The sequence below is a fragment of the Gavialis gangeticus genome, unplaced genomic scaffold, assembly GCF_001723915.1.
Source record: "Gavialis gangeticus isolate Ggan-Ray unplaced genomic scaffold, GavGan_comp1, whole genome shotgun sequence".
NCBI lineage: Eukaryota > Metazoa > Chordata > Crocodylia > Gavialidae > Gavialis > Gavialis gangeticus.
Genome location: NW_017729025.1, coordinates 90,329,956 through 90,351,339, shown reverse-complemented (window position 1 = coordinate 90,351,339; position 21,384 = coordinate 90,329,956). Strand labels below are relative to the sequence as shown.

The window sequence follows — 21,384 nt, the reverse complement described above, 5'->3', positions numbered from 1 at the left end:
AGAACTGGACACAATACTCCAGCTGTGGCCTGACCAGTGTCGCATAGAGGGGGAGGATCACCTCCTTGGCTCTACTCGAGATGCACCTGTGGATGCACGACAAGGTCCGGTTAGCCCTGCCAACCATGACCTCGCATTGTCGGCCCATGTTCATCTTGGAGTCAATAATGACAGGTTAAAGTAACCTGCAAAGATTGTATCATTCAGGCTTCAGCTTTTTGAATGTCTGTACTTACCCCAGAACTCTTGGGAGGAGAGCTTTCCACTCCTGACCTCTGCTGTATCATTTCTAATTTGATACATAATTTAGTGAAGCTCTGCTGCCTAAATTATGCAACAAGACCCCACATTTAAACCTCCTGTCATATGGTAAGTGGCCTTGTTTCCACTGCATTCTCTGCATTAGATAGGGATAATGTTGACACACAGGTTCAGAGCCATTCATACTCGGAGACACAGTGGGATCAAAGTTCATGGCAACAACTCCCCAAATCTGCAGCAAATAGTGTTACCATGGACTTTACCATAAAATCTTAAATTCCATGGTAACACTAATTTGTTCTAATATCACAAACTATACTTCATTACTATTCAGTATAGCCTGACCCCTACCCTAAACCAACCCAGGTGCATAGAGACAGTGCTCATATTTGCAGAATACTCAGTGATGCAAAACTAATCTATGACTATTTTGAGGATGGGGTTTTGGTCATGTTTGTCAGCACTCTGGCTTCTGTTTCCATAGTGCTGCCCAGGCAACTTCACTCAGGGAAGAAAAGAGCCACTGGCTGACTTAAGCCCATCAACTGCCCCACAAATGCATAAGCTGCTGTGGCATCACTGCTGAATTGACAAGGTTAACACTTGTGGCTCCTCATGCTCCTTGGCTGCAAGTGGGGCACCGCTTTAGCTCCTTGATTCCTGCTGGCTCTAAAGAACAGTGCAGGGAACATGTTTTGTAATCCAATTAACTGATAATTGTAGGAAAAGCCAGAAGCCAGAGGCAGGTCCCAACAAGCAAGGACACAAAACAAAACATCAGTTTGCAGCTAAACTGTGAATTCAACAGCACCCTCAAAACATGACAGATTCCACAGCCTTGGACTCCGAATTCACAAGCCCTCAAAGTGGGATGCACAGAACCCTCTTAACTAGTGGAGCTATTAGTACAGATTGTCTGCAGCCTCAGGCCACGCTACTGGTTTGCATTTACATGTTTAAAATGATCTTGCCAAACAAATGGGCTAAATGCTTTATTTTAAAATTAAAATTAAGCAGCCAGAGAATAGCTTTTGTGGTGAGGGATAAATTCCACAGCAATTTTTGCAATTCTACAGGCACAAAGCAGAGCTCAGGTTATATTAAATAAGAGGATCATGTATCCCTAAATTAGAATGCCATCAGTCAACCCCATCTTTTTGCGTTCTGTTTGCATATTTTGTTAATGGATTTGCTCCTTACTAATTAATAAGGACTTAACTGAAGTAAATCACAGGCCATATAATAAGGATCCAGATTAAGCAGTTCTAAGAGGCACTCAACATGTCGGAACATAATAGCAAGCTTCCATCAAAAATGCAGAATCCCGTAAGTGTATTATATATACATAAAAATGCAGGAACATATCTTCCTCTGTGACCTCACTGCTTCATCCTGCAGCACATTATTACTGGAACGTCTTCCAAGATTCCAATACCTTTCTGCTCTGGTTGACAAGACAATCCACACCAGAGAAGGAACAAAACATCGTGATAAAAGGAATATTTTATCAAAGTCTTACCAAAAAATGTAAGACCAAACATCTTGCAGACTTGGAAAATATTGAGGTAACCTTCTGGATTCTAGCTTCCTAGCTCTGCTTTTCTCCAATCTATCCAGGACCAAAAGTGCCAAGAATACTATGACAAGAGTTTCACAGTCAAACAGAAGCCAGAAGGAAATCTCACAGAGGACCTGTTGGCATAATATCCAGTTTTGTAAGAAGTTGAGACTGGCTTTATGCACTGCTCTTTACACATCCTTTCACAGCATCTGATGAGATAAACTCTAGTCCATGAAAGCTTTTTATATATGCGTACACATATATGCATGCACACCCACAGTCTGTAAGGTCCAAATCTACTCTGTCTTCAAATAAATGTCCTGATTTCTATATTCTTAATGAGACATTTGCATCACTGCTTGCAACAGTAGTTCTACCTGTGGCAGTAGGGAAAATGAGAGTTAGCTTGTACCTAACTTTAAACTGGCCATGCCTGTGAGTGAGCCTTGGTTGAGCTATTGTAACACTTGTTCAGCTTAATTCACTCCAGTGCTTTTCTAAAGCCTATAAACTCCCTAAAACTGGTATCAGCTTACACAGCCACAAGATCTTTCTGGAAACATATCATGCCACTATTATTTTTTTCCTAAGCACAGTGGATACTTCATTGAGATAGTCTTTCTAGCCTCCCTCCACATGTAAAAAGGGTTAAGCATGTCAAAATTTCATTAAAAAGCAGATTAGTGTTATGTTATTAGCTGAGTGTATATCAGAGGAGTAAGTCTAGGCTCTTTCTCCTTAATCTTCTTAGACTTGGAAAGGCTACTGAAGCGTTTCTCAAAGGAATGTGGTATTCTTTTAAATGAACAATTAAAAACATTAGTCCAGCATGCACCAGCTGCTGGCTGTTCTGAAGATGTAAAAGCTACCAAAGAAACAAGGGAAAATCTTTTCCTAATCTTGTCCAGAATATAGCCAAAGCACCATGTATGGAAGAACTGAGCTCTGGAGCACCTCCCTGGTATACATGCAAAAATACATTTATTGCTTAGCCACAAAGTATCCCACAAGGACCATGCTTTTGTGTTGGTGGGCTGCAGTGGTGCCACAGATGAGCTGCAAGGATTGACAGGGCACAAGGTGGGGGAATCTCAGCTGATCTCACCTTCAAGTGTTTCCACAGTGTCAGGTAGCATTATGCTCATACACTGCTGTTCCGTATGCTTCACAAGCTTAGATAATGCTAATTAGGCCAAGCACAGTGACACTATCCTAGCCACACTACTTTCTGTTTGGAAGCTATCGTATGCAGAGCTAGCTTGGATAACTGCATTGCATTGCCTAGTGCAGGGGTTTTAAACCTTTTTTAATCAGGGTACCCCTGGCAGCCCTCTTTTTAATATGTGTATACCCGGGGGGCAGGGGCTGGCAAGTGGCCAGATGCGGAGTGGGGGCGGGGAGGAGGAGGGAGTGGTAAGCGGCCAGACGCAGAACAGGGGGAGGGGCATTGTGAGCAGCCAGATGTAGAGCAGGGGCATGGCGAGTGGCAAAGTGGCAGCAGTGCAGCTTCTGTGCACATCTGCGTGGCCCTGCTTTCGCCCCGCCCCAGCCCTGCTCCTGTGAGGCAGCGGTGCAGAGCGGCGGCACTCCATCCCCACCCACCCCCACATACCTTTCAAAGTACCCTCAGGGATAAGTGTACCCCCGGTTGACAACCCCTGGCCAACTGCAAACATAGTATTGTACTCATGGCTGCTAGGCCAGGTACAGATATTACATTTTTACCAATATAAGGGTTTGGAAACTGGTCTATAGCAGAACAGAAGTTTGGTAAACACAGACTGATTTAAAAATGGTGGAACCTGGTCTAAAATGTGCCCCTCCCACCAAAGGGTGAATGTTTGTTCTGTTCACCATTGATCCAAACTACACTGCTTACAGAAAACTGTGCAACTCAGATTGATCCTGCTTTAGGGGTTTTGAATGTCTGTACCTAGCCCTAGAGTGGTTCTAGTTCTGGAGCTTAAGATGGGCTGTGAAATCAAAAAGGCTGAGAAGCACTGCCCTAGGGTACTAAGTCTGTACATAACTTAGTATCGCCACTGAACTCAGGCTTTTATCTGTAGTGCGCACTCAGTAATAGCTTTTGTCTTCTACAGACCTGGTCAAATTTTTTTCTTCACTTTTAAAATTCAGATTTTTGCTGCTACAGTCCCTATTTTTGCTTCTATAGTCTGTGTGAGTCTCGCTCCATTTTTCTCTACAATCTGTATTCATTATTAGGATTACATCTCCCATGATGGTCCAAGGCTCTTCCTGCGGACTGCTGATAGTGCTTCATAGCAGATACATGGCTATAATACATTATATACATTATATTCATTTCAGTTTTATACGCAAGCCACTTTTCTGTCTAAAAATCCACCAGCTTCAACAAAAAATGTGAGCAGTACTACCTTCTCCATTATTGAGCTAAGAAGTAAATCTCCTTATGCATTACTTGGCTACTGCGCATCCCTATTTGTATAGTTTGAAGATTTTTCAGTTCTCTTTTTTATTGCACTCCTAACACTATGGAAATACTCTTTTGCTTTAGGGGTTTGGGAAATAGGACTGTCTACAAGACATATCAGTGCATCTCCATGAATTAAACTGAGGAAGAAAGTTGTATGAAATGCCTCCTTTCAGTCGAGCAAGCTGCCAGCCTGCAGACCAAGACATAAACTTGGAATCAAAACCACATTACTTTGGCTCTTGCACTATGAGATAGCAAATGAGATAGGTTCTTGAAAGGTTGCTGCGCACTAGCAGTTTCTGACAGGCTCAGTGAAATGGCATGAATTCAAAATACAATTATTAAAGTGAATTTAAAAGGCTATTTGTCATCCTGTTTAAAGTGGGTAGCTGCATTAGCCTTTCAAGTTTTGGACATCTGCTAGATTTAGATTTTGACTTGGGTCATAAGTAGAATGAAGAGTAGGATGAACCTAGCCTAGTTCTGCATTTGCTTTAGTAAAAACACCATACAGCTAAACAATTTGATCAAAAGGTAGCTAAAGACTGGGTTAGCAGATGAGTTTTGAATGTTGGGATTGTAATACATTGGATTTACAGAGCTCTGTGAGAGGCCAAAACCAGAACAGCAGGGAGAACTGCAGGTCATATTTGAGATGTACTGGCAGAGGTATGTATGTGAGCTTGTACAGACATTGCTAGGCTCCAATCCAGCACTGTCAGTTTTCTACTGTCATCAATTCCAAAAGCCTATTCAAATCTATTTAAAAAACTGAAACAAAAACTCAAACCTAAAATCAAGGACTCTTGTAACAGTTTTATTCAAGTCTGTGTGCTCTAGTGTTGAGACAAGGCCTAGATCAGCATTACACTGTAATACAATAATTTTAGCCATTGAACCAAGCCTGCTTGGCATCCTTGGTTTACAATTTACAGTACATCCAAAAGAAAGCAAAGAGAAAAACAAAATAACTCATCAACTTTAATCAGCTCTTTGCTTCATTTAAATATTGTTCTATAACATAAAATAACTTAAGACAAAAAAGAATCATAATCCAAGATGCACATAATACATTGACACGGAACAGAGGAAAGAGATACAGTAGATTATGCACAAGAGTAATTGGTTGATGTGTTAGCTACAGTGAAACAAACTAGACATTAATATAATTTAACTATTTTTTTAAGTCCCAAAGGATCAGAGGCAACAGCTGTGTCACAAATAAAGCTGTTTAAAAAATAAATCCAGGCTAATTTTCCCCTAGACTCGCTGTTGACTAGAAGCTAAAGGAGGGCTCCCACAAATCACTTAATTGAATATGGTATCATTACACACAAAATGAAAATTTGGTGGCCTCAATTATTTTATTTAACTCTATGGGGAAATTCCCATTTGTAGTTTTCATTGCTTTGCTGCTGCAAAATGTATTATGGACTTTGGGCAAAAGGCCTCTCCCCGTGACAAATTAGTGAAGATCCTGGGTGTGAGAGAAACCCACGGTGAAGTCTTCAAACCGCAGACAGAAGGGTGTCCAGGTTCCTCCATTCCCATTGTCTCCAACAGGAGGGGGGAAAAAAGTTCTCATCTCAAACAGGTGGACACAGCAGCACAGTCTTACAGAACTGAAATCTCTTTGCCTGATTCTGTTCTGTTCACTCCAGTTTAATGACTTTACTCCAGAGCACTGTATCAGAGCAGAATCAGGTCACTAAGATTTTTGCTGTTGACTTTAATAGAAGCAAGAGCAAACCCGCAGTCAAGAGGTGAGGCAAAATGAAGAGATGTTCTTCATAAAAAGGGGGAGTTGGGGGGAAGTATATTCCCTGGCTAAGCAGAAAATGAAGTCTCAAAGCACAGAAGAAACAGTACTTAAAAAGGACAAGTAATTTCTCTGACAAACCCCCATCTCATAAACACGCATACTCTACATATAAGGTACAGAAACTTTGCTTTACACATAAAGCTATTCAACAGTGAAGTCAAGCAAAACATTTCAGTTGCACCAGGCCCATCTTTACATATGAATGGAAATAATATGCAACAGCCCAGATAATAAGGAGCTGGACCAGCAGCAGAGCAACTGAAAAGGGGACACAAGAACCTGATTAACATCTGACCAGCAGATAATGAATGTTGCTGAGCTTATCAGTTCTATCCTTGGTAGCCAGGGCAAGTGTGTTTTTTGCACAGGGAGAAAAAAAACCTGAGCCAAAGTCTCAGGGCGTTGACACTTACACAGAGAAAGAAGCGTACACCCAATGCTTCACTGCTCACAACCAGCTGGCACAGAAGTAATCTCCTGTTCTGGCAAGAGAAACTGTCACTTCCAGAAAAGCCTGTTTACAGTAAGCACTAGCAGCTAAAGGGGTATCAGCAGGTCACTAAAATCACCACAAACAAGCTAGGAAGTGAAGGAAGGAGCCACCTTCCTAGGGCATGTGTGGCCCCCTTACCATTATACTTGTCAAAGCAAGGCAGTCTGGTCCTGTACTGCTATCCTGTATAAGAGGACAAGCTTCTAAACATTTGGGCATCCAAAAGTTGAGCTTTCGTCTCCTACAGACCTGGTCAGATTTCAGGGTGGGCACATGGGGAGGGGGCTGGGAGGGGAGAGTAAGGAGCAATTGCAACTGCAATCATGCAGCAACTAGAAGTCACCAGTCTCTGTGCCCCAGGTCCCTGGCTGCATCCCTAAGCTACTGCATACACTTAACTTCCACAGACTTCAATAAGACTAAAGTGTGTGCTTAAATGTCTTGCTGAATGGGGACAGATTTAAACATGTGCTTAAGTGTTTTATTGGATCAGGGCCCAATGACTACCTTTGTGTCTGTATAGACAGTTAGTAACCAAAAATCAGAGGAATGACTGTCTTCTAAATCAGCTTTTTACCTGGATGTTCCCCACTTCAAATGATTTGTTATTGGGATGGTGTCTCTGACAGGAAAAAATGCCTGCTGCTGCCATAAACTATACTATATAAATCCACAGGTAAGCATGCTATAGTCTTCTTGATGCTCAGCCAAACCAGGGCCTGTCTTGGAATACTCATCCCGACCCCGAGAATGAAATACTGTTACTATCTGGATCAATTACAACTGCAATATGTATTTCAGCCCTTAAATAAGGCTACCAGTCCCAAGGGGCAGTGGTTTCTATTGATGTCAGGGGTTATACATATCTTCTTGCAGGGACCCATTTTAAGAAGAATGTCTTTCACTCGGAAAAGCGTGGTTCAAATTCAGCTAGCACATGTTGGCTTGGTGTACTAGCTAACCTCTTTCATGAAGCTGCTTTATCCCCAGACCCTATCATTCAAAAATGTTCTATAAGTTATGGCTACCAAGATAGCTTTGAAAATAGGTCTGGGGCATAAGTGATGTGGCAGCATCTCACCTGTGTTTGCAGAGCTCAGGGGGGCAAAAAAGAAGTTCTGAGAAGTATTACCTGCACCATTCAGATGCAAAAGGCAACACTGCTGACACTTAAAGCATTAGCTATTTGCTGCTCATAAATACACATGAAAAAGAAGGGTCTTGTACACAAATTACTGTGCGCAACAGCTCACTTCGGATCTGAAGAGACCAAGATTGGGAATATTTTGTATTTCTTCACAAACAAGGAGCCAGAATTAAGCAGCTAAGGAGCCCTTTGAAGAGGAAGGTAAGTTCATATAGCCCATGGGACCTAGGAACCTCAGCAAGAAATGTTCAGAAGTCATAGGTATTTTGGATATTTTTGAGGAACCATTAAACAAAACACAAGGATCTGAGAAAATGTATGCAACTATTCTGAACATGTGCTGACAAAGATGTTTTAGGTCTGTGGAGTTTATTTTGTAACTGGAGCTAGGAGAAATATCAGCACATCCCAAAAACTAATTCTGACCCTTGCTGCAAAGTCACAGACTTGAGGAGACATCAGGACATAGCTGGGCCTCCCCCTATGGCCCAGCTCCCTCTTCCTCCTGCCTCGAGATGAGAAGCAAATAAATCTGTTCTTGGGAAGGTCCTAAATAGAAGATTAAAATCTCTGCAGATAAACAAGCTGAGCCATGGAAAAGGAGGTGCAAACCATTCCCAAATGCTACATACAGAGAACACCAAGGCCAGTCCTTGCTCACATCTTAGCCACCAGTGCTTAAAATTAGCATGAGTACAGCACTGCAAAATCATGCTATATGGGTGCAAAGTGTGTGGAGCACAGTTTGTCTGAGTGCAGCTGTACTGGAAACTAACAGCCTAATGTAGACAAGACCTTAAAAAAGCATTTCTGGGTTGTAGGGATATGTCCTAGCATTAGACTATTTTACAAAGCATCAAAGGAAGCAGGCCTAACAGTGTCCCCCCTGTGGACATGATTTAGATTCCCATTTCCTATTTGTCCAGGTGACCCACCAACTGCAATTGAAATAGGTGAAATTAAACAACAGTCCACTTCAAACCACCATTATAAATCCAGTGTTTTGTGCATAGATAATACATCATACCTTCCTAATGGTTGCTGAACTGGGCCACCTGCTAAATGTGGGCACTCAGATACTACGGTGACAAAAACATTAGGTAGATTAAGAGACTAGTATTGTACGCAGAAAAAGTGTTCATGGCTGTGTGAAGTTCTGTTTAGAAGTTAGCCGGCTAGCATTGTTTTAACCTGTACATTTATGTATTTTCATTGTGAACAGCAATAATTATCATCACGGATGGTAGGACTGAGGGTAATAAGCTCCCCCAGAAAGAGCTGAATCTGTAATAAAAGAGAATTCTGTGTGTTGAACGTTTATGATAAACTCTGGCAATTATTTGCTGTGATGAAATGAGTTCTTTTTTTTTACATATATGCATGCACACACATATTCTTGTGTTTCCAAATACACTTATATGAGTATATGTACCCCACTTCATGCTTATTTTGCAATCAAGCAATTAATTTTGGGTCAGTTCTTAATATTATTAAAAGTGAGTTACATGGTTAAAAACCATGATAATTTTGAGGCTCTAGTAATGGCAAAAGCAACTTAATCCTAACATAAGCACATACATTCTGTTTTATTCAAATCCATAATGCAAAATATCTGAGACCAAATATAATGTTTTTCTATCTCTGCTTTATAGCCCATACTACTCTGTTGCTCACTAGTGCAGTTTTCATCCAACCACTTTTGGTTCTTGCACTGAGCCCTATATATGAGAAAGCAAAAAAACCACCTCACTCTCTTTAAAGATACAGCTTTGCCACAAATTAGAAAGCAATCGGTAACTTCCACCTGCTTCTTACAATAGCAAACATGATCATTTCCTTGTTAATTTATCTTCCTTTATCTCACCTCTATGTTTTTTCTACCTCCCTTTCCTTTTGAAAAATGCCTACTCAGAAATGTCTTCAGATGTAGGGGCTATCTATTACGAGCTTGCAGAGTTACCCCATACCTGTTTTGGGCCCCAAAGGATTATCCTAATACCAATAAATAATAACAAATAAACACATGAAGATGGGGGATATATATATATCATGCCACTGAAATGAGAAACTCTCACCACAGTCACAGAGAAGATTATGTGCATTGTTCAGTAAATAAGAAAGCACAATATCTACAAGGCAAGTATTGGATCTGACATGCTTAAAATTACACACACTACTGAAAACCACAGTGTAAGTCCTTTCAAAAATAAAAACCTAGACAACAGGTGTGTGAAATAAAAAAATTCCTTGAAATGCAGGACGCACCTAAAACACACAGCACATGCTCTTTGGAGCACACAAATTAGCTCAAGGAATCCACACTCAGTAGAAAAGTAATGCATTTGGGACCAAAAGATGATGAGAAATCTCTTCCCTGTTCTCTGAGAGGTGAGCTTCTCTTATCCATACCAAGAGCAGCTGTGGCAAAGATTCCCCAGAGAAGGAAAAAAAGGGAAATCTTATTACAGAGCTTCTAAGAAAGCATTATGGTTTTCTGGTCACTGCAGAAAACCATAGACAGCCTGTGACTGACTTTTTTTTTTTTTTAAATAAAAATAAAGTAGATATAATTTGTTTTCTAAAAAGTCACACTCATCTCTCACAGGACTGGCAAGACTGCTGAGAACAGCTGAACACAAGAGAAGGCAGAAGTTAATGTACACTGCAACTGCAGCACATAGCATATTACTACAACACTTAAAATCAACCGCATTTAGTCTCCCAATTTCATAAAATACACAAAGTGAAAAAATAAGAGCTGAGACTGCTGGATACTTGGGACTGCCGGAAAATGTCAATGGCCTCCCCCGCCTCCCCACCAACACCTACACTTTTGTGAAAATGTTCTTCTTACTAACAAGCTCCAATATTGTACAGTAATGACCCCAAACACTGAAGAACATTAGAGCAACAATACATGCTTTAATTAATTCTAGTATGGGTGGGGGACAGCATATGGCCCACCATGGCCATCCAAGGGCCCACCATAAATCTTTATTATATCACTCATTTGTTGCTGTTCAAAAACAGAAAGGATTTAAAAAGCAAAACAGCAAGTCAAATTACTCTTTATCACCTCAGTGTCCTCGCAATGAGGATTCATAAATTTCCACAGACCCTGACACGGTCTAGTTTCCCCGCTTGCAACTGTGCTGCGGGCTTACATTCTCACTAGTGGCAGTCTCTCTTGGGAAGCATATCTTGTAAGTGACCCTCAGTAAAGTTTGAATTGGTCACCCCTGTTCTACTAGAATACTGTAAGTCTGTATTTAAAAGGGTAGTCTGTGTGCTGAAGATTTATGATAAACTCTGACAATTATCTGCTACGATGAAATGCGTTTGCTTGTTTTTCACACATGCAGGTGCATACACACTTGTGTGTGCTTCCAAATACACTTGTATGAGTATATGTTCCCCACTTCATGTTTATTTTGCAATCAAGCAATTAATTTGTGGTCAGTTCTTAATATTATTAAAAGTGAGTTACAATGGGGAAGGAAATCCATTATTTTTAGAACAGTGTAAGACCAGGATCAGTGTTTTTCTTCATTTACTAACACAATATTGGGTTTTTTATTTGTGCAGAAAAAATGAGAGGTAAAAGAAAAATGTAAAGATTGCCTCTGCCTTCCTGTCTTCTTGTGGTTCTTAGCATTTGGTACTTCCTTCTGAAGTGTAGGGAATGAACAACCTGAACAAGGGACAACAAAAAACTTCAGGGCAATACAACAGGGTGATGGAGTTCTTCTAATTCTTAATTCAGCAACCCACATCTCCAATTTCATATATTATAATGCTATAAAATAGTGTGTGTGTGTGTGTGTGTAAGGAAAGAGAAAAAGTGCATGAGATTCACAAAAACAAAACAAAACACAGAGGATGCTTTGAAAATGTCAATCAATTCCTACATGACAATTAAAAAAAGTTGGGGGGAGATTCTTGGAAACATTCTTTGCAGCACTCACTCGCTGTTGCTATGGGAAACATCAAAATTTTCCTTTTCTCCTTCCTGGACCCCATAACATTTTACACCTGAACAATTTTTTACTCCAGTCTTTTGGCATCATTTCTTTTATGGCTGAGGGGAAATTAATTGTGGTCTTTCCCCTCCTTTGCTTGGCCTGCAGCATGTGTGTTACTCAAATACCAAAGAACTAATATATTTATAAGAACAGTTTTCTATAAAGGTGCTCTGCCTCTCTCTCTCAGTCTTCAACAACACTATTACAGTGATACAGTACTACTCTGCTACTTTTAATACTGAGAACAAACTCACTCTGCAAAATGCAGAAAATCGTGATCAGAAATATTACTGAGGATTAGTGTTTTTCCAGCATTTTAGCATCTAATGAATGGCAGTGAAGCACACCCTGGAGGTCTGGGGCACCCCAGCTACTAGCAAGTGGGAGAAAGAGCAGATTAGCAGAGGAAAGTAATTAATTGAGAATGAGAGAAAGAGAGGGATATGAAAAGATTAGGGAACAGGAACAAAGTTAGGACCTTGGCTTAAATAAGATACCTTTTCTTGTGGCCTTCAGGCTTGAACTGTGCCCACTGACTCCAATGACAGCAGGCCCTGACGATTACATTCTTGACTTACTAGCATTGTTAGGATGAGGCATTCACTGTGGCAGCATGTTAAAAATGACTCTCCAGGGTGAAGACATTTGATTTGATCCTTGATGCACCTTCATCTATCCTTCCCAACTCCTTTTTCTGTAAAATCATACAGTTAGTGCTAATGACAGATGCCCTATTGAGAGTGCTGGCTACCTTTGATTACAAGAAAACTGCACACCATCTTCACCAAGGAGCAATTACCTTCTGGGGTACAAGAATTTCCCTCTCCATGGCCCATTCAAACTTTAGCCACCATAAGGAGGCAATGCAATACATTAGAATATATTAGAATAAATTAACTCATGTTTTCTATGCATTTATAGACTTCGGCTTACTAAGTATTGGACAATGACTCTTTAGCTCACTTCACAAAAGCCAGTCAATTATCAACTGGAATAATTTTCTCTCTACAAACCTGGGCTGAGTTGAGCCAATAGCTAAGAGATGCAATATCCCATTATATCATCTACCTGGATAGCAACATAGATGATTTTTGGGACAATGTTCCTTTCTAGACTTTTTGCTGTCCAACTTTTTAAATGACTGGTATTATACTTCAGGGGTACAACTCATCCTCTTCTGATGGATGTAACTTCTTTAGGATAGATCACAAAATGGATCAATTTAACCTCCAGTCACTACCCTTTTTGCACAGCTTCCTATTAGAAACCTTCAGTTTGTTTCTACAGAGTAACTAAAATTAATTATATGGTTTCTTTTTTTATAGTCTCCAAAACAAAAAAAAACACAGATGGACAGAGATGAGTTGAGATGAGGCAGAGGGAATGCTTGCAAAACTGGAAAGGTCAGTCTGTACCCATTAAACACAGTAAGTGCCAAAACTTCAGAGTTCCTTTTTTTAAATAAATACCTTATCCCTAAACTCTAAGGTCTTGTCTATCCTTGCAAACTATTTACCCAGTAGCAGCAATGGGCGCAAGAGCACTGATGTTAACAATGCAGCATGCAATGACAGACAGGAGCAAGCAGCTTTGCTACTAGCAAGGGTTCATGAAATGGTGGTAAAAAAACCTTTTGTCCCTTATACACTAAGGATAAAGGGAATTGCAAACATAGACACATCTTAGTTTTGTGGTCTACTCCAGGATAGGGATTTCTATTACTATGAAGCTAGAAGTCTTCTTAGCCATTTAACAGCAATAAATGTTTTATGATTTATAATCCCTAGTAAAGTCATAGTGCCTTCCACCCAAGTACTCAACTACTATGTATACATCACAAATGCCTCAACCCCCAGCCTGTGAGGTAGGTATTAATCAGTGTTACTTAAAAATGGGGAAAACTAGGAAGAAACAGGTTAAATGATTTGCCCAATGTTACATGGTGAGGCACTGAACTAAAACAGAACCTAGAAGTTCCAATTGCCATTGCTATGAGCCAACCATTAGACAACGGTGCCTTCAATTTACACATGCTTGAAATAAGGGTCAAACTGTGCATCAGAACAGTGTGGGGTATTGAGCCATGGGGCCACTCCCTTGTAAAACAGGAGAAAATAAAAAAAGGGCTAGGGAGGAAAGTGCAAGGCAACAGATACAAGAACTTGTTTCTGCAACCCAGCACATCTTGAGAAGGAAAGTCCTTCAGCACTCTTCCCAGGTTGGGGCAGAGCTTGAATATGAACCTTGGATGTGGAGAAAGATGGAGGCCTCTGGAACTAAATCTTAAACAATAAGAAAGTGGGGACAATAGACCATGCCATACCCTCTTCACTGCTATCAAAGCAGGGGTGCATCTTGTATCTGTCTGCATGAATCAATGCCTGTGAGTGCACACAGGCCAGGTACTTGTGCTCCTGCAGCAGGGGAGTGGTGATTCCTAGAGCAACCCAGCAGTAAGAATAAGTTTCAGTGAAGCTGACCTCTCCAAATATTTGCCATTTGTCCCTCCTGACAAGCCTGGGGAAAACATCAAACACTGGCGTCTGCTGTGGTGTAATACTTGGGTTTTCAAAATACCAGTTCATAGTGGGGTTCTGATATACTGCATGTATCAAGTTCTACATGGACAATAAACAAAGACTTTGATTGGATAATTTTTGCTTACTGCAGTTTCAAACTGCAACAAAAAACAAGGAAGACTACAGAAAAACCCCACGGCAAAAGTCAGCAGCTTTGAGTTGCCAAGTTACATTGAACTTCAGACATAAATCAGGCAACGAGACAACACATTTTCAGTAGAGGCAGCACCATGATATGATCTCAGTAGCATCCCTCCACTTCATCTGTCTTCAAAGTGCATTCTCAGTGCAAAAAGTAGAATTGAATGTAAAGGGGCTTACCGCCCCCTAATGGATTTCATGCTAAGACCAGAACTCTTGTTTGAGTTCATATGCTGCGGTGTTATGTGTGTCAAGTTCACCTCTGCATAGCGGAATAGTGCTGTCCTGGCTCTGTCCCTCAGCATCTATGTCCAACAGTGTTCGCTCCTCTACAGAAAGACCCACCTGGAAAGGAAGCAGAGCAGGAAGTCCTGGCCTCTCCTCTACAGTGCTGCTACTACTGGCAAAACAGGAGTCCAGATTGCTTGGGGTGTCAGTACTTGAACTATTGGCAGAGGATTCACCCCTGGCATGGCTGGGTGACACAAACCACCAGGGGTCAAGCCGCTGCCGATTGGCTGAAGGACGTGGTCTGGGCAGGAACTCCAAAGTCTTGGGTCTTTCCAGCGTAGAGTCCTCCTGTGCATTCCAGCGTCTTGGGGTTGGAGGAAAGACAAGGTTGGGGTCTGGCAGACGGGGGACCTCATTACGATCTCGGCTTGGACTGGGAGTTTTTAATGCTCCTATCCAAAAGAGAGAAAGACAGCAGAAACATGAATTAGTTGCAGCAAATAAATGACTCTGACTCATCTGATTTTACTGTATGTAGAAAGTAAATGAATATCTAAAAACAGAAGGTTTGCACTCAAAATTCGGAATCCACTGAGCTTTAAGCTTTAATGCTGTATTATTTTGAAATGAGGGATCAGTCTCTTGGCTTCTGGACAGCTTGCGACAGGCTAATGAGATGCATTTGCCTCACTGCCAGGTTATGAGCAGAACACAAAGGTTAAGGGAGTAATCTCTGTCATTTCTGGACTTTTGGCTGTTTCACTCTACAGTTTCTCTACAGATTATAATCAATGTAATCTCTCATCATAATGATGTTGTATACGGCCAAGCATCCCAAAACAGATTTTATTTATCAGTAAATGGAGTTCTCCAACTAGCTAATCCAAAATATTAAAAAATGTTGCAGGAGTTTTAAAGACAGGGTGCCCAACTGGTAATGCATACTCCTATCAGTGTACCAAATGAAGAGAAATTTTATAGTTTGACATGTCTTTGTACAAAAATGTGCGGTGCAGGCTACAAGAAGCTCCCCTTCACAATGTCTGCAGTCATTCTTCTCTCCAGTACCCAATCCACATTTCTGAAGGGCAGTGGCCAATGTGCATTTCTGTTGTCTAGAAAGATGTGATGATGGACAGAGACTTTGGTTTCAGAACCTATAGTCTGACGACCTACAACTGAAAAGGAAGGAGGGATAGGAACAGCAGATTTAAATGGTGTTACACATCATTTGATAAGTGTTGGATCCACCTAGAGTAGTTCAACACAATGAGGTGGGTAATGAGGATGCAGCCATCGTCTCACAGATGGGTGGGGTACACCCAGGATCCTTCCAAGTGGCTACTCTTCCTTTTAAATAGCTTGTATCACCTCAAGAGAGGCAGGCATCATACTGGGTGTCTCACATGCATTAGAAGGAGCTTATGTATCCTTATATTAACTGATGAACCCTTTCAATACCTTAGTCAACACTTTTCTTTCCAAGACTACTTCACTATTCATTAAAATCTCAGAAATTCAAAAATTCCATATCCACACATGCTTCTCTATCTGTTTCTTCTTTTTTAATTTACCTTTTAATTTTCCACAAGGACTGTTTTTATAAACATGAATGATTGCAATAACCCATGTCTCATTACCGACCATAGTCCAACAGAAAAAAAACTGCACACTGACAGACTCTTAACCTATCTGCATAGGAAAAACTTAGGGCTTAGCCTCAACACATGAACTTTGGTGTATAACTTATAGCAGTTTTGTAGTCCGGCATTCTGAGCAGAGAAGCCATCAGCTCTCCCAGATACCCACTTCAGTAGGCACTAGTACAAAACCTGACCACTAGATGGCAGAAACATTGAAAATGCCTTTTTGCAGAGCCAAGGGTTACCCTAGAGTAAAAATGGAAACACAGGGCACCTATACACATGCTCTGGTGTGGGGAGTGGGGTGTTTAAATTACAGCAGCTCTCAGGAGCTGCTCTAATTAAAACGCCTGCAGTGTCTCGTGTATTTAACACTCTCCCTTTCAAAATGGTGGTAGGGGTGCTATAACTAAAGCTCATTCAATGAGCTGTAGTTAAAGTGCTCCCCCTGCCATTTTGAAATGCAGGAACACTTCAGCATGCTTGAGCATTCTGATTAGGAGTAAAAATGCAAACACAGGACACCTATACACGTGATTAGGACCTTCTAATCAAAATGTGTCGGAGCACGTGTAAAAGAGCCCAGAAAGTCTAATTTCACCTTTGAATTCTTCCAGGGGCAACTGCATACTGGATTTCTATAAGTTACACCAGCATGGAGTGCTATGTTATAGATGTATTCATTGTGCCCCAGCATAAGATTGAGTTATCAGTCATTAAATCAGAGTACAACTCTCAATCCTAGTCTTTCTTCCTGAACTGATATTTTGGGTATATTGTGGAGGCCAATGAAGGACTGGAGGAACAGAAAATCTTGCAATGCTCAGTATGATCCTTCTGACCAATGAAGATATAGAAGTGGAATTGGCACATTTCAAAAACAGCTTCAGGCCTGTTCTTCTCTGGATTCTAGACTAGGGATGTTCAACCTGTGGCCCACAAAGTCACTGCATCTGGCCTGCAGGGCTCCCCATAGGTCAAAATATTTGGCAGCAGGGGAGTGATGTCAATAATTATGGCCACCCTCCCCCCTGCCAAATCCCCAAACCCGAATACCTGCATGACAGGTCAGAGTCACGCTATGCCTCCTTCCCCCATGGGATTGAGCCATGGTCCTGCTTCTGGATCAGGGCCCGCCCATGCCTCCCCTTCCCTCCTTGTGGGGCTGAGTTGGGGCCTAACCATGCCCCCTTCCTTGCAGGGCCAAGCCATGCCCTCTTCCCTCCTGTTGGGCTTGGGCCATGCTCCCTTCCCCCTGCGGGGCTGGGTTGGATCCTGGACATGCCTTCTTTACTCCTGTTGGGTCCTAGCCATGCCACTTCCCTTGCAGGGCCAGTTAGAGACTGGCCAAAACACCCCTTCCCCCACAGGACTGGGCCACATCCCTTCCCTCCCTGTGGGGTTGGGGCTGGGCCATGCCTCCTTCCCCAGCAGAGATGGGCCATATCTCCTTCCCCTGCAGGGCTGAGCCATGCCTCCTTCCCTCCCACTGGTGCTGGGCCATGCCCCCTTCCCCTCATGTGGGGCCAGGTTGGGGCCTAGCCACATCCCCTTTCCCACCCCATGCCAGGCCATGCCCCCTTTCCTTTCCTCTCCAAAGGGCCAGGCCACGCTCAATTCTCCTGCAGGGCTGTGTTGAGGCCAGCCTGCATCCCCCTCACCCCCAACCTCTGTACAGCCAGATGGTGCCCACACTCGATCAGGAGCACAAGCTGGATCTGGCACATGGACAGACCGAGTACTACCAATCGGTCCTGCTGGGCAGAAAGGTTGGGCACCACTGTTCTAGACTAAAGGTTGGACTGAAGGTGCAAGAGTGAGATAACTGAACACTTGTGGCAGAAGTGGAATCCTTGGGAACAAATACGAGAAACATTTCTTTGCCATCTACTTTTTGCCTAAAAACAGCATGCTAAGATGCAGAGAACTCATACAACTTCCCCAAGGTCTCATAAGGAGTCAGTGGCAATATTGCACAGGAACCAATCACTGTATTTCAATTAATTTTTTATGTAAAGATTACACTTACGGGTCCTTGACATGGACCAGCCATTGTGCTAGGTGCTGTACTAACAGAATATTAATTTGCTTGCTTTGTCTGGCACTTATCCTAATGATAGCAAAGAAAAATATAAGAAACTTACCTACTCCCAATGCTCCTGTTAAACAGTTACTGGAAGGGCATCCATTGGCAGGGCACCCATTGGCAACCAGTCCAGCTGCTCTGATGGCTCCATCAGAGGGGGTCCGCCTGTGTCCTTGCTGGGTATGGGAAGAAAGAGTCACATGCGTTGGAGTCAGAGATTGGTTACGGTCTTGCTTGAACCTCTCAATCTGGACATTGACCAGTGGGTTGCTAATTACTGGTAAAGGAGCCTTGACTGTCACAGGGCTGACAGGCATTTCATATACCACAATCTCATCACTGTCTGAACGCAGTAGGGACCGGGTAGAGTTACATTCAGAAATAGAAGACAGGGAAAGAAGGGTCAGGGAGGTGGATGGCTCGCCCAGCAATAACATGGGCTCATCCTTCTTGAACAGCTTCCGGGAAGGTGGGCTGGTGCTCCTGCGTGGACGTCCAGCCCGCTGGAAAATGCTTTCCCGCTTCTTCTTCTCCTCCTTGAGTGGTTCTGGTTCCTCCTCAGTCAGCAACTGACACTTGCCTGCTTCCAGCAGGTCAAAGCCTAGCCCTGCAGCAGCCAGCACTGCCCCACAGCCAAGCAAGGCAACCTCATACCGCTTATGCTGAGAGCCACCCCGTTTGAGGCTGTTTGTGGGGGTGAGCTGGGGGGTGCTTGTGGCAGAGTTCACAGGTGTGGATTCCTCATTGGCATCACTAGATGGGCCATCCCAGTCTTCATTCTTCTGGAATGGGATGCAGAGGTATGATGGGCTGGGCCCAGGCGAGTGGTGCACTTTGCTCTCTCCATTAGCACATTCGCTGTCTTCATCTTCTGCAAAGCAAATGGGAAATGTATTTGACTGGCATAACTTTTTCACTGAAGAATACGGGATAATTACAAAATGTCTTATAAACATAAATTATGTTTTTGCTCTGATTCTTTCTCCTTTGTATGCATTGCAATCTCATCTAAAGCGCCAATTGTACAACCATAGCAAAATGCCAATAGTTTCTTCTCTCTAAAGTAGATAATCGAAGATGGCATGTAGCTGGATTTAAACCTCAAAGCTGATGCAAACTAAAAATCACTGCAAAAATGAAGACCAGATGAGTCACATAATTCTCATCCCAGCTGGAACAGAACAACACATAAGGACATGGCCAGAAAAGGTGGAGAAACAGATAAGAAGCCCTCCTACAATATTTCTGGTAAGTAAAGGTATAGCCAGTCCCCATGCTGCCATGCTCCCATATCAATTCCAGAATTCCAGCATCAATTATCAATATTTTTACCAGGCAAGATCACACTAAGTGTAAGAAGTTCAGAGCTTCCACAGAGAACAGCATGACAGCTGAGAGGTTTGGAGAGACTCTGTGAGCAGCAGTAGCAGAAAGTAAGGGATGAACACATACAGAATATCCAAAAGGAGAAGGAAAGCTACTTATAGAAATACAGTGAAATAGAAAAGTCACCAAAATGAAGAAATCCTGGGGAGAAACAGAGAGGCTCACTCAAATGTGTGCAGAGGCAGTGGCGAAGGTGGCTCGTTCTTACCCATCTCAGCCAGGCTCGTGAATCCTGGAAAGGCAGCTGCTGTTCTCTGGACCTTCCCAAGGTTTGGGGCACTGGATGACCACTGCTTGTATCCTTCCACTAGAGCCTTCAGGCTGGAGAAGAAAGACAGGAAAAATACAGCACCCATGAGAAACTTCCCTTTCCTTCTGTGTTTACATTTAGCGCTACTCCATTTTGAGCTGTGAGTATGGGACCCTCCATATCAGTTTAGATCAAGATAGTGTCTTCCTCAGCCAGACATTTTACAATAATAGATTTCTACTAAAGAAAAACACAGAAAGGGTCTCTTCTAGTGTACTACAACATGGCAGGCACAGGGACCTCTGCTGTGAGCTAGAGCTCTTTACTGAGGCAGAAAGTTACAAAGTACCATTTTTGAAGGATGGAAGCTACAGAAACTAAGCAAAACTTTCAGGTCTCTTACTAAAATGCTTGTTGTTGCTATTTCATAGTCGGCGTGATGATAAACTGACTAAAAAAAATGAATTGTCACCAAGAACATTTCAATGGAAAACACAAGGCAATAAAGAAAATCACTGGCATGAAATAGGATGTGTCAAGTCATGACTTCTTTGTCCATTTAAAAATTTCCCCCTAAACATAGTTTTAAAGCAACTATTTAATGGTAGCAGTAGTTATATATATAGATCTGAGGTCATTGCGGGACCCCTGGCACGGCTTTACAAGCACTTGTGGTGCTCTGGTGTGGTACCAGAGGGCTGGAAGAGGAGCCAATGTGGTTCCCATCTTCAAAAAAAGGAGGAAGAAGGACCCGGAAAACTATAGGCCAGTTAGTCTTACCTCAATCCTGGGTAAGCTTTTTGAGAGAATTATCCTGGCACATGTCCACGAGGGGCCAGCAGGGGAGGTTCTGCTTAGGGGCAACCAACACAGGTTCATTAGTGGCAGGTCCTGTCAGACCAACCTGATGGCCTGCTATGACCAGGTCACCAAATCCTTAGATGCAGGGGTAGCAGTGGACATAGCCTTTCTGAACTTTAGGAAGGCCTTCGACACTGTCTCTCACCCCATTCTCATTAAAAAACTGGGGGACTGTGGTGTCGACACCTACATAGTCAAATGGGTCTCCAACTGCCTGGAGGGCCGCACCCAAAGTGGTGGTGGATAGGTTATTTTCGACCTGGAGGGATGTGGGCAGTGGGGTCCCCAGGGCTCAGTCCTCAGGCCCGCACTGTTCAACATCATCATCAGTGACTTGGACAAGGGTGTAAAAAGCACCCTGTTCAAATTTGTTGATGACACTAAGATGTGGGGGAATGTGGGCACACTAAAAGGGAGGAATAGGCTGCAATCAGACCTAGACAGGT

The 21,384-nt window shown here is 42.5% G+C and overlaps 1 protein-coding gene across 1 annotated transcript in view; it reads right to left on the bottom strand.

Moving 5' to 3' along the window:
• Nucleotides 1–5,078: 5,078 nt before the first annotated feature.
• The window catches only part of MAP3K9 (mitogen-activated protein kinase kinase kinase 9), a 193,397-nt gene continuing 177,091 nt past the window's right edge, over nucleotides 5,079–21,384 (bottom strand). Inside the window, exons 12-14 of the mRNA XM_019519944.1 lie at nucleotides 20,036–20,148; nucleotides 18,500–19,312; nucleotides 5,079–15,164 (exon numbers count right to left, since the gene is read on the bottom strand). Coding sequence (XP_019375489.1) covers nucleotides 14,683–15,164; nucleotides 18,500–19,312; nucleotides 20,036–20,148 — 1,408 coding nt within the window. The 3' untranslated portion in view covers nucleotides 5,079–14,682. The remainder of the gene's footprint in view (nucleotides 15,165–18,499; nucleotides 19,313–20,035; nucleotides 20,149–21,384) is intronic.